General features: G+C 47.5%; 1 protein-coding gene across 8 annotated transcripts in view; it reads right to left on the reverse strand.

Moving 5' to 3' along the window:
- ELMOD3 (ELMO domain containing 3) overlaps positions 1-16,256 on the reverse strand; it is a 45,191-nt gene that overhangs the window by 25,277 nt on the left and 3,658 nt on the right. For 4 of the 8 annotated variants that reach the window (XM_037886294.2, XM_043536530.1, XM_043536526.1 and 1 more), the window contains exons 3-7: positions 15,046-15,115; positions 13,816-13,878; positions 10,683-10,798; positions 9,470-9,593; positions 6,613-6,735 (exon numbers count right to left, since the gene is read on the reverse strand). In XM_037886294.2, the coding sequence (XP_037742222.1) occupies positions 6,613-6,735; positions 9,470-9,593; positions 10,683-10,798; positions 13,816-13,878; positions 15,046-15,115 (496 nt within the window). The remainder of the gene's footprint in view (positions 1-6,612; positions 6,736-9,469; positions 9,594-10,682; positions 10,799-13,815; positions 13,879-15,045; positions 15,116-16,256) is intronic. The other 4 variants (XM_043536532.1, XM_037886297.2, XM_043536531.1 and 1 more) reach the window with 1 other exon arrangement.

The raw sequence follows: 16,256 nt of genomic DNA on the forward strand, positions 1-16,256 counted from the left end.
GGAGGACCCGTCGGTTAAATCAGAAGCTCTGTTTTGGTCATGTTGAACTTAAGCTAATGACTGGACATCCACAAGGAGATGTCAGAGAAAGGCCAGAGTTTTCATCTGGACAGGAGGCAGATCTGGAGCGAAGAGGTATATCTGAGGGTCATCAGCATAGAGATGGTAGCTGAAGCTATGCTTGTGAATGAGATCACCCAGAGACAAGGTGTAGAGGGAGAAGAGGAGGGGACCAAGAACAGAGAATTGTGGAACCCCCATAAAAAGTTGGACAGGGGATGAGGAGGATCTTCCAAAGGACGTGTTGAAAGACCAATTAGAGAGGGAGGAGAACCAGGAGAGGACTGAGTTCTGGAAATCAAGGGAGGACAAGGCTTCAAGAAGTTTGAGGAAAACTTTCTCCTGGGAACTATGATTAGCATATGCAAACAGGCAGATATAACTACAGAAGAAGCAGAAGCATCAATCCCTGTTTCTCATCATCAATGCTCTACGTCTCTCCTGTCCACCGCTTTCCATCCTCCTTTCCAGCCACAGCAAGGACCTGTCATGGTCTTCCCTGCCTGTCACCCACTACTTACCCCTGTTTCGGTTCAGCCAACCCTCCTCACACTACCACCATGCTAGAGATGCAATGCTGATTAGTCCAATCCTGTCCTATTCAAGTTCACCCACTTTCAGGTAATGGAAATTAGTCCAAGAGAACAGAAGCAGTACAGCCTAGTGGAGAGAGAACTGGACAAACTCAGGAGACTTGGGTTCTAGTTCCAGTTCTGCAAGTGGCCTGCAGGGTGACTGTGGGCAAGTCACTGCACCGCTCTCTGCCTCAGTTTCCCCATCTGTAAAATGAGGCTAAAGATGACCTTCTTTGTAAAGCACCTGAAGATCTGTGGATGAAAAACGCTATATGAGAGCATGCTATTAGTATTATTATGTAACCTAGGACAAACAGACTGCAAGGAGTTTAAGTATAAAAACAAAAGCATTTTTTATTGCAAGAGCACAAGACACAAGCTCGTTTAGGGCATGCAGTATCTGCTACAACCTGTGCCAAACAGCAGCATCTACACAGTACAAGGCAGCAAAGGAATTCACGGCATCTTCTCCTGAAAACAAAAACCCCATGGCAGTTTCCTTGGTGTTACTTTATAGCACAGAATAGCAGGCGAATGTATTTACAGTATTGAACAGGCATCTATGGTTCTGAAGGGACAGCAGAATAAGCTGTCTCCATTCTCTCCTTAAACACACTTCAACCCCCACCCCCAAAAGCAGAACACAGGGGCCAGAGGATGGATACCTCCCAAAGAACCTGAAAATTAAAACAAGGAACATCAAAGAACGTTTTAGGCTTGTAGCATGAAAAGGAATCCATGTCTGCCAGTAAGTCCTGGCTTACAAAGCCAGGAAAGCAAACAAGACTAAAGAAAATTAACTGGCCACTCAAACCAATATCAGGGAGTTAATCTCTGAATTCAAGGCAGTGAGAACTAATTTGCTCTCAGCAAGTACAACGAATGGAAGCACAACACGCAAATTAACTACAGAGGAAGTGTGAGGATTGGTGAGTTAGCGCCGTCACTTAACAGTTGCCCAAGTCGTTTACCTTAGGATACATCTACACCACAAACTTTGGCCGACTCAAATTATGCTGGCATAAAGCTGCTGCAGTTAGTATACTACTTGTGCGCGTGTATACTTGACTCCTTGTGTCAGCGATGTGCATACTCACCAGGAGTGCTTGTGCCAATGCACAGTGAGGTGCACTATGGGTAGGTATCGCAGTTTGCAAATCACCACCTTCCAGCACACTGTCTCTTGGGAGATTTTGGTAATTCACGGTCGGGCAGAAACAAGTCACACAGGGGTGGCCAGGAACAAAGGGTCAGCTTCCCAGCACGCAACTTTCGCCATCCCAGAATGTCACCCATATCCCACCATTTTCATGCCTTTTTTAAAACTCCCAGGAACCCACGTGGCGCTCCTCACTGTCCACCATCTCTGACAGAAGCATGGAGCCTGTACAGCTCTGCGTTATTGTCATGAGAGTTGCACGCACAGGGTACACGATCCTCTGGTATTTGCAGAGAGGCAAGAAGAACTGAATCAGCAGCGAACATGATGCTTTCATGGACGACAGATAGCTGTGGGACATAATGAAAGTCAATTCAAGGTGGTTATTGACGTTCACTGAGCAGCTGCAGAAAGTGGAGTGCCGTTTCTGGGCTCAAAAAACAGGCACGGATTGGCGGGATCGCATCATAATGCAGGGTTTTTTTTTTTTATAGAATGAGTAATGACTGCAGAACTTCTTGCTGCAAAAAGCCATATTTCTGGATCTGTGCACCACTCTCACACCAGCCCTCCAGCACAGCGACACCAAACTGAGACCTGCACTGACAGTGGAGAAGCAAGTGGCAATAACGCTGTGGAAACCTGCAACGCCGGATTTCTACAGGTCAGTGGGAAAATCATTCTGCAGTTGGAAAATCCACAGAGGGGCCGTTGTCATGCACGTATGCAGGGCCATGAACTGTCTCCTGCTACGCAGGACTGTGACTCTCAGCAACGTGCAGGGCATCGTGGATGGATTTGTGGCAACTGAGTTCCTGAACTGTCGTGCAGCAATAGCCAGCACACATATCCCTATTCTGGCACCAGCACGCCTGGCCACAGGGTATATCAACAGAAAGGGCTATTTTTCTATGGTTATGCAAGCGTTGGCTGATTACTAAAAACACTTCACTGACATCCATGTTGGCTGGTCAGGGAAGGTGCATGACGCTTGCATCTTTAAGAACACAAAACTATTCAGAAAGCTGCAAGCAGGGACTTTCTTTCATGACCAGCGGATTACCATTGGCGATGCTGAAATGCCCACAGTGATCCTGGAGGACCCAGCCTATCCTTGCTCATAAAGCCAAACACTGGCCACCTTGGCAGCACCAAAGATAAGATTCAGCTGTCAGCTCAGCTGGTGCAGAATGGGCTTTTGGTAAGTTGAAGGGACGCTGGCGTTGTTTACTCACCCGATTGGATCTCTGTGAGAAAAATATCCCAGGGGTTATAGCTGCCTGCTGTGTCCTGCATGCTATCTGTGAGGCAAAGGGAGAAAGGTGGATGTGGAGCGGCTGTCTGCTGAATATGAACAACCAGACACCAGGGCTATTAGAAGTGCTCAACATGGAGCTATACATCTGAAGGCGGCCTTGAAAGAACCCTTTGCCAGTAAGCCACAATAATGCATTGTGATGGACTGTGCTCTACCTGGCCCTGCAGTTTTGGGGCCTGTTAGGTGTACATCCATGACTAGAACACTGTTGAGGCACCTATTAATTTTGCGGTGCTTGCTGTACATTTATGATTATTACACTGTGTTTGTCACTGATCCTATGAGTGGTGTCACACTGTACAAAGAAAGTGGGTGCTTTCAGTACTGCTAGGCATTCTGCAGCGCATGTTGGGAACTAACAAAAATGAATTATTATCCAAAAAATATAATTTTATTGGGTAACAAAACCAGTGCAAAAAACAAATCTGTGCAATTTAAAAGCATGTACATTAAAACCCTAATAAATTAATAGAGCAGAACTTAACAAGGAGAAAGAACATTCCTGTCCATTTTGGCTACACATACAGCAACTGTGGCTCTCACAGGCCAGTGTACGTGAAGCTGTTGTTGTTGTCCTTACTGTCCCTTGGTGTAAAGCAGTAGGGGTAGGGATGCGGCCCCTGATGCCCGGTGGAATGTTTGGGGGGGGGGGGGGGGGGGAACGTAGGGAAGTGCTAAAATGGAGTTTTCCAAGGGCTGCAGAGGGAGGCGAGCCCATTATTGTTGAACCTGTAGGTCCACAAGTGTCTGCAGCATCTGTGTTTGCTGCCAGAGAAGCCCCATTATGCCCTGGTGCATCTCTCTCTCCTTTGACTGTTGGGACTCCTGGACCGCTCTCCTGTCCACTCTTTCCCTCTTCTTACAGCCTGCAACATTCACCCTCCAGGCCCTCTGCTCACAGTCTGATGCAGCACTGGCTTGCAGGATTTCACGGAACATATCATCCCGAGTCCTCTTCTTTCTCCTCATTTACTTCAAGCATTCTGCAGGTGTGGAGGGGGAACCCCTCAAGGCCACGGCAGCGGCTATAGATAAAGCATAGAGAGGTACCATTGTTAGCATAGTCACAACGGAAAGCAAAAGTTAAGGTTCAGAACTCCTTTCCCTTGCTCCCCTAAAGTTTTAAACATGACCAAGTTTTAAACATTGACACTTCTGCTTCGGAGTGCTTGTGCCCAGCGCCATTCACAGCACCAGCTGTGGTTACTATGGCCCACAAGGGGCGAGGGAAATTAGGAGGGAATTGCTCGGTTGCATGAAACTAGGAGTACAGGGCACTGGTGCTGAATACTGGCAGCATTTTCCACAGGTGGTGGTGATTTTAGCTGACATCTCACTCCTGAGGATAACAAAGGCACAGAAAACACAGCTGCTGCTGACGTCCCAGAGCTGCCTGAGCCCGTATGCCACTAGCCTGTTTACTGCAATGGTGCCTGCTGAAGTTATCACCAATCGGCATGGGAAAGTGTCCTACGGCAGAGGAAAAAAGGCTGCCATCCTAGAAATCTTTGGGAGAGGACTGCAGATACTGCCATGGAAATTTCATCAAGATCTCTCAGGAAGATTCAACAACCATCCCTGTGTACATGAAACAAACTGCTATGCATGGCACCCTGCACCTAACTCCACAGGGGAATGAAGAGCCAATAACTACCTCTCTTGGTTGTTCGGCTACCTCTTCTGGCAAGAATAAATGAATGAAAAGGTGACAGCGGTGTCCTGCTAAGTTGGGAGCACTATCGGTACATCATTGTAACGTGAAATACATTTACACACTTACCCGAGGTTCCTTCCCCAGCACTGGGTCGCCCATGCGCAAGTGCCAGGACTGACTGGACTGTGGGGGCGTCTCAAACAGGTCCTGGATTGTGGCATAGCTGGACCCTGCTGGTTGCATGTCTCCCATCCTCCTCTTCTTCTTTGCTGTTCATGGCAGGGGTCTGTGTCTCAGGCTCCTCAGCAGTACCTATAGTGGTCTGTGAGGTGGTGGTAGGGTCTCCACCAAGTATGGCATGCAGCTCTTTGTAAAAGCAGCAGGTCTGTGGCTCATCACTAGATTGACTGTTGGCCTCTCTGGCCTTCCGGTTTGCCTGCCGCAGTTCCTTCACTTTCATGTGGCACTGCTGCTGATCCCTGTCATACCCCTTCTCCTGCATCCCCGTGCAATCTGCTCAGAGATCTACACATTTCTTCAGCTGGTCCATAGCTGTGCCCGCACAGCCTCTTCTCTCCACAGTCCAAGGAGATCCAATATCTATTCCAAGCCAGAGTGTGTCTGGAGCACATAGCCAGCATGGGTGGCTGGGCAGTTGCTCTCAACAGTGGAGAGCTGCTAGGTGTGGTCATCGCACTGGACAATCAGGAAAAGGCATTCAATTAAGGTGCTAGGAAAGCCGGCCCTCTGGTCTCTCTGACCCCTGGCAGAGGAGTTCACAATTGTGACCAGAGCAGTGAGGGTCAAGAATTGTTGGACTGCTGCTAGAGGGCTGTTAGGTTTGACATAGGTAATGCCGTGTCTACACTCGCACGGCATCAACCTCAGTTAATTGACCAGGGCTCAACACAGCTCAGGGAGGTGATGGGGCGCTCACCTCACTAGGAACCAAATTTAAGTGTAGACACATGCACAACTAGGTCAGTGCAAGGTGGCTTACATCAACCTAACTTTGTAGCATAGACCAGCCCTTTGTCTGTCCATATTCCATATAATCATAGCAATTAGATACAACAATCATTAACAACTTTCCTTAATTACAACTTAATTTCTTCAAATGCAGGCTATGCACAAGAGTTTGATTAACTTAACTATGTGGAGAGTTTGAAGAGTCTGTGTTATTCCATTGTTAAACTCATTCCAGACAAAGAAAAGACTGACATGTTAAATTTCTTAAAGAATCCAGTTTTTAATACAAGTGCAATTCTAATTAATGGATTTATTTGTAACGTCTCAGAAAATTGTTCTGTAGCTGAAGATAAGTGCTGTATTTTTTTAATATACAAAACAGAGGTTGAATCCCTGCTTTATATGCAAACTGAAATGCAGCCTTAGCTATGGAGTTGCAACTAGTGCCTCTCTACTAAATCAAACCCTCAGAAAGGGCTTTTTATTCAGAGATCACCAGCCAACAAGCAGCAGTGGCCAGCCAGGTACACGTGGTGAACCAGCTATGTCAGTGGCATCTCACTGGGCCAGCAGTCATTGGGAAGTTAGTAGCTATGCCAGGGGTGGCAGCAGAAACTGGCATCTGATTGTCCAGCTGCCACACCAATGACAGCTGGCTGAGACTGCAACAGATGCCAGATCAGCAGCTGCAAAAAAAAAAAAAAAAAAAAAAAACCACCCAGTGAAGAGCAGCTGCAGGGAGATGGAGGTAACAAACCCAGAATCCTTTAAATCAGTGTTGGGTCACTTCAGCCACAGGGCCGGAGTGATAGTAGGGGACCCCACCCTCAAAGTTCTGCACTACAGAGCCCACCCTCTCCTCACTGCCTCACCATACCTTGAAAGCCCAGCTCTTCCCAGTGGGCTCCGTAGCGGGGACAATCGAATCTGGAGCCTGTTAGTTTCTTGTAGATGGTCTGCAGGATCCTCATGTGCACTTTCTCATTATTATCCAAGCCACCTGTATGGAAAACACCGATCATCCCTCTGTGACATTGAACATCCCTCTTTTCTAATGCACCAACGTGGAGACATGGCAAAAAAACAAAACCCCAAACCCTGCAGGTTAAATGGATTCACAGAAGAACTAGACATTTATGTGGATACCAGGAACACCCAGTTAGGAAAAAAAATCCAGGAGTTCTGAGAAGGATGGAAACCTCCAAGTTTCAGAGCACAAGCCAATCCTCATACTGCACAGCATTAGAAAGATTCTTTCCCGGTAGGTAGGTTAACAGCCTGGTGCAGGGGTTCTTTGCACCTTCCTATGACACAGCTGATGCTGGACACTGAAAAAGAGATACAGCCAAGCTCTGCGATACAACCGCATTTGCTCCAACCCCTCAGACAGAGACAAACACCTACAAGATCTCTATCAAGCATTCTTATGACTAAATACCCACCTGCGGAAGTGAAGAAACAGACTGATAGAGCCAGAAGAGTTCCCAGAAGTCACCTACTACAGGACAGGCCTAACAAAGAAAGTAACAGAACGCCACTAGCCGTCACCTTCAGCCCCCAATTAAAACCCCTCCAACGCATTATTAAGGATCTACAACCTATCCTGAAGGATGACCCAACACTCACAAATCTTGGGAGACAGGCCAGTCCTTGCTTACAGACAGCCCCGCAACCTGAAGCGAATACTCACCAGCAACCACATACCACACAACAGTACCACTAACCCAGGAACCTATCCTTGCAACAAAGCCCGTTGCCAACTGTGCCCACATATCTATTCAGGGGACACCATCACAGGGCCTAATAACATCAGCCACACTATCAGAGGCTCGTTCACCTGCACATCTACCAATGTGATATATGCCATCATATGCCAGCAATGCCCTTCTGCCATGTACATTGGTCAAACTGGACAGTCTCTACGTAAAAGAATAAATGAACACAAATCAGATGTCAAGAATTATAACATTCATAAACCAGGCGGAGAACACTTCAATCTCTCTGGTCACGCGATTAGAGACATGAAAGTTGCGATATTACAACAGAAAAACTTCAAAACCAGACTCCAGCGAGAGACTGCTGAATTGGAATTCATTTGTAAATTGGATACAATTAATTTAGGCTTGAATAGAGACTGGGAGTGGCTAATTCATTATGCAAGGTAACCTATTTCCCCTTGTTTTTTCCTACCCCCCCCCCCGCCCCCGACGTTCTTGTTAAACCCTGGATTTGTGCTGGAAATGGCCCACCTTGATTATTATACACATTGTAAGGAGAGTGATCACTTTAGATAAGCTATTATCAGCAGGAGAGTGGGGTGGGGGGAGAGAAAATCTTTTGTAGTGGTAAACACCCATTTTTTCATGGTTTGTATGTATAAGAACACCTTCTGTATTTTCCACAGTATGCATCCGATGAAGTGAGCTGTAGCTCACGAAAGCTTATGCTCAAATAAATTGGTTAGTCTCTAAGGTGCCACAAGTCCTCCTTTTCATACTGCACAATGGAACTCCCCAATAAGGGTAAAGAGCCTCTGTGCAGGAAACAGAACTTTCTCAGGGGCCAGCCCCAGAACTCTGCAAGAAACTAGGGACTACCCCAATCCTCCCCACCTTCCACTCCCAGGACGAGGTGCATTTCTTTGGCTTTGCCCTCTCTAACATGAATACAGAGCAATGTGTATATTTAAAGAAAAAACCCAACCAAAACAAGCCACTTCACTATACACACTTCCTTCCCCCAGGAGAGGATGAGAGAACAAATACCACTTGACAGATGAGTCAAGTTGCTTAATGCACTGCTGGAACTTGCTCAGATATTACAGTGAGGAGCACAGTACAAGAACCTGAAGAGAAGAGAGAAGAGAAGACTGGTTTGACCCAGTGAGACAGTGCTTATGTTTCTGTGACAGCAGTTCATTTAACTTGATCAAAGTTTGGATCGTTTATTTCCCTCTATCTATGGTACTTATCTGGCCCTCATAGCCGTAGTATCTCAAATTGTTATACTCTTTAATAGATCCATCCTCACAACAGCCCTCTGAGGTAGGGCAGTGCTATTATCCCTATTGTACAATGGGGAACTGAGCACAGAGAGACGAAGTGACTCGCCTGAGGTCACACAGGAAGTCTGTGGCAGAGCAGGGAAGTCCCAGGCTAGCATTCTAACAACTGGACCATCCTTCCTCTTAGCACATACCAGTTGGACATATAAAGATCACAATGACTGACTTCCCTGATTCTTTTTTGAAGAGATTTCTAAACCTGCTAAGCCCCTTCAGAGACCACCCCAAATCTTCATTGAAACAATGATCTTGGAGACCCTAGCGGGGATTTGGTACCTGATAAGCCTGACATGTCCCAGCAGGAAGCAGGTGTTTCCAGGGGTCATATTCAAACACTATTTAATAAAGAGACCCCAATACAAACGCTGCCTCTTTTTGCAGAAAGAATTTGTGACCCAGTGACTCAGAATGTCTGGTCTGATGGAGAGGGAGGATGCTAGTGAGATGTGCAGGGAACAGGGAGAGAGGGCACAAGATGACTCCTGAAAGTCTTCAGTCCAAGGTATGCAGGCAGGAGTGGGGGGGAAGGCACTACGCTCCAGGACACCAGCTGAGGGGAGGGGGGGGTCACACTTCAATGATTGTTATCTAATCAAAAACAATCCCCTGAGGGAGGCTGATTACCCTGGCTGGCCAGAGCTCATCCTCCTCCTTAGAAGGGAATACTCACACTGGGCTATCGCCAGGGCCAGATCCCGCTCGCCTTGCAGCTGCTGATGGAGCCGCGGGGGGCCGAAGAAGAAGTGAGCCACGGCAGACAGCCCTCGCCTTTGCACTGTCGGCTGGATCTTTTTCTGCGAAAAGGATGATACATGAAGAGAGGTGGTGGGGTAGGGGTTGCCGTCTCCCTTGGCACCATCTGGGAGAAAACAGGATAGAAAATCCTGTTTCGCAAGGGAATTTGTTAATTAATTGGGTAGTGACACCAAGAGTTGAGGTTGCCTAACACCTTCCATTACAAGACCCTGTTTTCAGTTGCCTATGATTTTGCCAAACTGTACCCTCTCGCGATTAAATTTCCCATGCCGGGTCTTGACTTCAGACTGAACAGGTTTGGAAAGTTGCAGCAAAACCCATTTCAGCTGCTTCTGAGAATGAAGTTAGAAGAAAAATAGGTTGATCAGTCAACATTAAAAAAATTCTCACAACTGCTCCTTTAAGGAGCTCCGGCATCTCGGCGCTTCGCGGGAAGGGCTTGAAATCTGGCAGCGTGGAGGACCTGGGGTCTTTGGTTATCTCCATGAAAATTCACCAAGATTTAGCTGCATTACACGCCTTTCTAAATCACCATTTGCAGCCGCTCAGAAGAGGTTTGCAAGACTGTGGCAGCTACGTTCTCTGAACATTCTCTTGCACAGAGCATGCTCTAGCCCAGAAGTGAAGGGGCTGGGCACCAATCTTCCTGGAATTGCTCCTCCCAGCCTACAGGCACTGGGGCACCAACCACCAGAAGTGAGTGAAAGAAGACTCCCTCCTGTGGTACCAGTGCTCTCCCTCTTAGCACCCAAACTACACAGAGGAGGGAGAAATCTGACTCAAATGCAGGGTGGTCAGGGGCAGAAATAGTAGCAGGCATATGCTGGGAAGGATAGGACCAGAGAGGGACAAGCAGGAAGCGGATAGAGGGGTGACTGGGATTGGGCAGAAGACAGGGTAATAGGAAACAGGGGAAAATGGGGGAGGCTGCCTCTGGCCAGGAAACCCTGAGTTCTAGCCTCAGCCCAGCACACCCTCACTGTGTGGCCTTGCACAAGCCACTTCACCTCCCTGTGCCTCAGTAAAATACTGCAGGGAAGCATCCCAAGGAATAATGAGTTCCTGTCTGTACAGTGCTACAAACACACATAACGCTACATTGTTCAATCCCAGTGGTTCGTACATACCCTGCACTCTGACAGGTCAGCTGTCTGGAAATACTGCAGTGCTTCATTGAAGGCAATCAGGGGCACGGGACCTGCAGACGTCCCCACGATCCCTGCAAATACGAAAGAAAACAGCCCTGCCTGGGATTCATGACAAGTCTAGTTACATGTGCTGGTCACCCCGCTCAACTTGCCCATGCCACTTTGGACAAGAGATGGACGTGGTCACAATTTCAGATTCTCTTTGCCAGGGCCCCTCCCCTGTTGGTTCATAAGAAGAGTGAGCGGGGAAAGTGGGAGCATGCTCAGGGCATCTGTGATATCCGTGGGACTTTGGTCAGCAGTCACAGCCCTGAGTTTGGAAGATCATTGAGACAATGCTATTGGGGAACATTAAGTAGAAGGTGATCACATTTCGGAGGGGTGTGTTTCAAATTTTGGGCATGTCACCAATACAGCCTCTCTCCTCTTGAGGAAAGTTTCGGCTACATGGAGGCACCCGTGCAGAGTCTGTATCAGCCACACAGATTTGGTTCAAGGTCTATGGGCCCAATTCTCTGCTATGCCCAGCTTCCACTTCAGTTATAAAATTATACACCCTGGCTCTTTGCCCAGCCCTGGCAATGGCCCCTAAGTGACCATCTACCAGCTGAGCATAGGCAGAACACAGCACACTCCAGCCATGCCTGCTGTCCACCTCTGTGGCAGGACTGCAAGGAGAGCGGCATGGATCTCATGCCAAAAATAGTATGTGATCAGGTAACTGAAGTCTATGCCATCGGGCACACGCACAAGGAGGCAGAGGTAAGGTTGCATGGGCAATCTCAATCCTAGCATTTCCTAACTTTTGAGGCCTTTACTTTGCAACCTTAACATCCTTTGAATGTAGATGTTTATATTCAGTATTTATAGTGAGAAATAAAATCTTTTAGATGACTCTGAAGTCTGAACCATCCAGTTTTGTACACTCCACACCTACGTAACCACACAATGTGACTACAGTGACCCCTGCCCTCCCAGGAGTGGGTTGCATCCCTTGTTCTGTCTGGTCTTAAATTAGACACAAAGCTCTTCAAGGCAGGGATTCTCTCTCCTACTGTATGTGTTTGTACAGCACCTTGCACAACGCAGGGCCAAGAGAAGTGGGGCCCCACAACACCACACACTCTCCAGAGACTCTCATCCTCTTTCATCTCCCACAAACCCTTTTCAACACAGACACACACTCCTGCCTTTCCCCTTCAGTCAAGCAACTATCCAAACACACGCAGGCGCCTCCAGAATCCAGACATACGCACAGACCCCTGCCACCTCAATCCATACCCATGGAACTTGGTACACAGACTGCCAACGCACACATGCAAGCACCCCTCCTGCCAGAGAAGCAAGAGAGGCTCCAAAGGAACCAGTGGAGTTGCACTAGCATAAAACTTGTATAAAGCAAGAGGAGAATCGGGTCCTTCATCTTCACACCACACTGGGATCTTCAGAGCAAGTACAATATGTATGGTGTCTTCACCAGGCCAGACCTGGCAGGAAGCTGGATGGACAGACCTCACTGACTAGCTGCTTCTTTGACACAGCCCCAGAGGCAGGCCTGCTAGTAGGGCTTGAGAGCAAGATTTGTGTCAGCATCAGCCAGTGAGAGACTCCATTGCCTGTGCCAGTCTCAGTCCTCTAGTCTCTCCGTGGTGCTTCACTGCCTTTGAAGACGTCAATTCCCCAGCTCTGCAGCCTTACCGCACGGCTAACACTGGCATCAGGACCCCAGACCAGCCACTATCTCTCCCTCTGCACTAAGATACCAAACCGTGTCCTGGTGACTGATTTAGAATAAGGCACCGGTTGGGGTACCATTAAAATAAACTGAAGAAAAAAACAACCTCCAGGTCTTGAAACCAGAGCATCTAAAAATCTGTAACAGGAAAAACTTTGGACTTTGAGTAAAGTAAAAATCCCCTGACAAACTTGTGTTTGCACAAGATAAGAAATGTTAAGATATGAAAGAATCCTATTGTGCTCTCGAAGACCCCCCCCTCCTAAAAGATTAAGGGGGAGGGCTAGCTCAGTGGTTTGAGCATTGGCCTGCTAAACCCAGGGTTGTGAGTTCAATCCTTGAGGGGGCCATTTAGGGATCTGGGGCAAAAATCGGGCATTGGTCCTGCTTTGAGCAGGGGATTGGACTAGATGACCTCCTGAGGTCCCTTCCAACCCGGATATTCTATGATTACAGGAAAGATAATATACACACACTGATCTATGACTTCAAAATGAAGGATTGCTAATGATAAGATTTGAAAGCTTCATTAGCTATATTTTTAATAAACTGTAATTATAGAGAGCGAATAAATATATAGATAGGATAACACACTGGCCAAGGGCTTTGCCTGCCATAAATTTTTGTCAATTTCCTTTTTATGTAATTTGCTGATTTGTTTGAAATGATGTTGTTCGCAAGATAAGTAATAGGTTGTGTTGGAAGATGTACGTAAGAGATACAAACATGTAATGATAAACAAAACCTCTCTTTTCTGGGAAACTTAAACAGGGGACCCATGGCAACCCGACCCAGAAACTGCAAACTTAGCAGGAAAAACGTAGACATTAGGTGATTAAAGCTTGCGCATGCTGAATGTACGGGTTATGTAAAAATCAATGGGTAATGTGTTGCATGCTGATTGGAGGAAAATTGGGTAATTGAGCATGTAAAAATGTATAAGAATACATGTGAAAAAGGGCCAAAATTTGAAGAAATGCCAGACCAGAAACTGAGGAACGAGACAGGATCAGACCAGGAGACCAGGCAAGATGATGACCATCATGGAGCAAAGGAGGACTTCTCAGTGCCACAGATTGCGGTGACTGGGGCCCATTTACCTATATTCTGTCTTGTCTGTTATTACTTATCTGTCATAAATTTATGTCCAGACACTAAGCGTCAACAATTCTATCTGAAATTGTATTAACAAAGGCAAAACTGATTAAGCCTAAATTGAGTGGATGTGTGACTCAGTTTCCCATTCTACATTCCTGACGGTTCCCAAAGTGCCTCGTCATTGACAAACCATCTGTCTCTCTCTTCAGTGCCACTACGAGATTTAATTGGTACCAACTGTCCAGGATACCAGGTAAGCTCCATTGCAGTTATCTGTACCTGACTGGAGATTTTCCACGGCCTCCCATTCTTCCTGGGCTCGCAGCACCTCTGCACTAGGATCTGGCAAAAGAGAGTCATGAATAGTGTTAGCTACAGCTGGAACTCTCAGACCAGCTGTTTGCTTTGCTTCGCCATCAGCCAGCAGATAAAAAGTGCAACGGTTCTTGTGACCTTACGCTCGCCCACCTTTGGGGTCTCATTTAATTTTCCGTTTTATCACAGACCAAGTTGGGGTCCTCTGATATAAAGCTGAACAACAGCAGATTCCTTGGCAGATTCCTTGACAGCTCCTTCCTTGATTACCTGCTCCTGTCCAGAGGCCTGCAGCAAACTCACCCAGTCCCACAGAGAGGAGAGAATATCAGCAAGCATAGGGGGAGATTGTGATTAGCTCTTTCGGGGTGCTGCGGGTAAGTCCCTCTCTCCACTGCACACCTGCAAAAGGGCCAGGTACAATAGTCCAAGCCACCCCAAAGGGTCATGGCCCTACCAGGCAGTTCTTCTGGCCAGTCTCCACTGCATCATCCTAAGGGCAATGCAGTTCTGACCCTGTCCCAACATGGGCCAGTGCCTAACAGACACGATCAGGCCCAAGGATAGCACAGGAAATCAGAGGGGAATTCTGCAGAGCCTTTCCATGTCTCACTCAGCAGCCTGCCTTCCCCCACCCCACCCCGGATACTGCAGAAGGGAAGTTCAGAGTACGACATCTCTTCCATGAACAGGAAGAGGCCTGAACTGGGGGGGAAGAAAAATGAGAACACAACCCCATTCACTTGATTGAGATTCCAGAGTTAAAAACGCCACTGGCACAGCACCCCAGCAGAACAGTTCGGAGTCATACCTCTGAGACACGTGCTTAGTTAATGGACAGAAAAACTGAACGTTGCTTTGGCGATACAGGGCAACAGCAGACCCACATGTTGGGAGACAGAATCTCAGAGCAGACAGACAGGACAGAAAGCCTGACCAAAGCCTTGGAGGAATGCCGTGAATTTTCCTGGACGGTCTAGAGGCAATGAGGAGAAATACTTGGCCAAGAGTATCAGGATCTCGACAATCTGAATGGGCAGATTATAGTGAGATTCTGGCCAAGCCCATCAGCAGAACGGACAGGATTTGCTCAGCAGACAGAAAGAGCAGTGCTGTGCTAGTTGGAGCACGTCAGTCCCCTCCAGAATTGGAAAGCAACAGGCTATTAAGTAGAAACATTCAAATACAGCTTACCAGCTTCTGTGCGCCCATTGGCTCCCTCTGCCAGAGCCTGCAGGAGCCCATTCTGCTTCAGCACCGAGATCTACGCAGAGAGCGAACAGTCAGGAGGAGCAATGCTCTTTACACCTCCTGTTGTTTTTAAAGGATTTTTTTCTAGCCCGATGTGCTGAGTGCCTCCAAACAGCAGCAGAGAAGAGGAGCCTTCAGCACATAAGGGATCTTAAAGACCTATTTCCCTCCCTACACCTGCGGTCTCCCTGAAGCCATAATGACCCGTTCTCACTTTGGGAAATATCCCAGCATGCACTATTGTTGTTACACCACAACACCACACAAGACGTCCAAAGCCTGGAGACACACTGTGTGCAGAGTGGTGTCCAGGGAAATGAGGGAACCTTTTGAAGGTTCTCTGTGACTAACACATTGTGATACCTTCCTGGATTGTTCCCCCAATAAAGAGCCCACAGCCACCACCCTGCTCACCCATCACAGGTTTCTCCAGCATTCCCATGCTGGAGCTGCTGGAGTTCACCCTTTCCCCTGCCATGAGACAAGCTGCACAAGGAATGGCGTAGCCAGTCACGGAGGAATAGTCTGCCCCTCATCATAAGAAGGGTTTGTAGAGGAATGGTGTCACTGCTGGAGGAAATGGGTTAGCCCACTTGAGACAAGCTGGTAAAGGAACAAGGAAGCAGCTTGGAGAGTTTGGATCTACCCCTCTCTTCTCCCATGAAAAGAGCTGTTTGAAGAACTGGGGAGGCCCTTGTTTAGGCCTCCAGAAAAGCCGACACAGAAGGGCAGGCAGGCCTAAGCTAGCCTGCTTTCTGGTATCACATTCAAGCACGTACGCAAGAGGCTTGTGCTTTCTGACAACTGCAAGTCCCAGGCCCAACACCAGCACCATGTGCACCAGTATCATGTCACAATGAGCAACAGTATGATAGCGCTGCTGGGGTTTTACCTGCAGCTATAATACATTGCAACCATGCCTTTTTCTATAACTTTCAGTGTATGCAGAGTACAGTCCATACCACTTTGTAAATGCATACATGGGTACAGTTGTACCATGAAAGCCCCGATGGAATGCACACACACAAAGGGACTTTATATTCCCAACTCTTTATGCAATTACAATTAATGCCTAATGTTGCCCATCATGCAGGTCTCTGCACATAATAGAGCGAGACGTGTCTAATGCTAGAGTTTAGTCTCAGGCTGCTGAA

This window comes from Chelonia mydas, chromosome 26 (assembly GCF_015237465.2).
Source record: "Chelonia mydas isolate rCheMyd1 chromosome 26, rCheMyd1.pri.v2, whole genome shotgun sequence".
Classification (NCBI taxonomy): Eukaryota; Metazoa; Chordata; order Testudines; family Cheloniidae; genus Chelonia; species Chelonia mydas.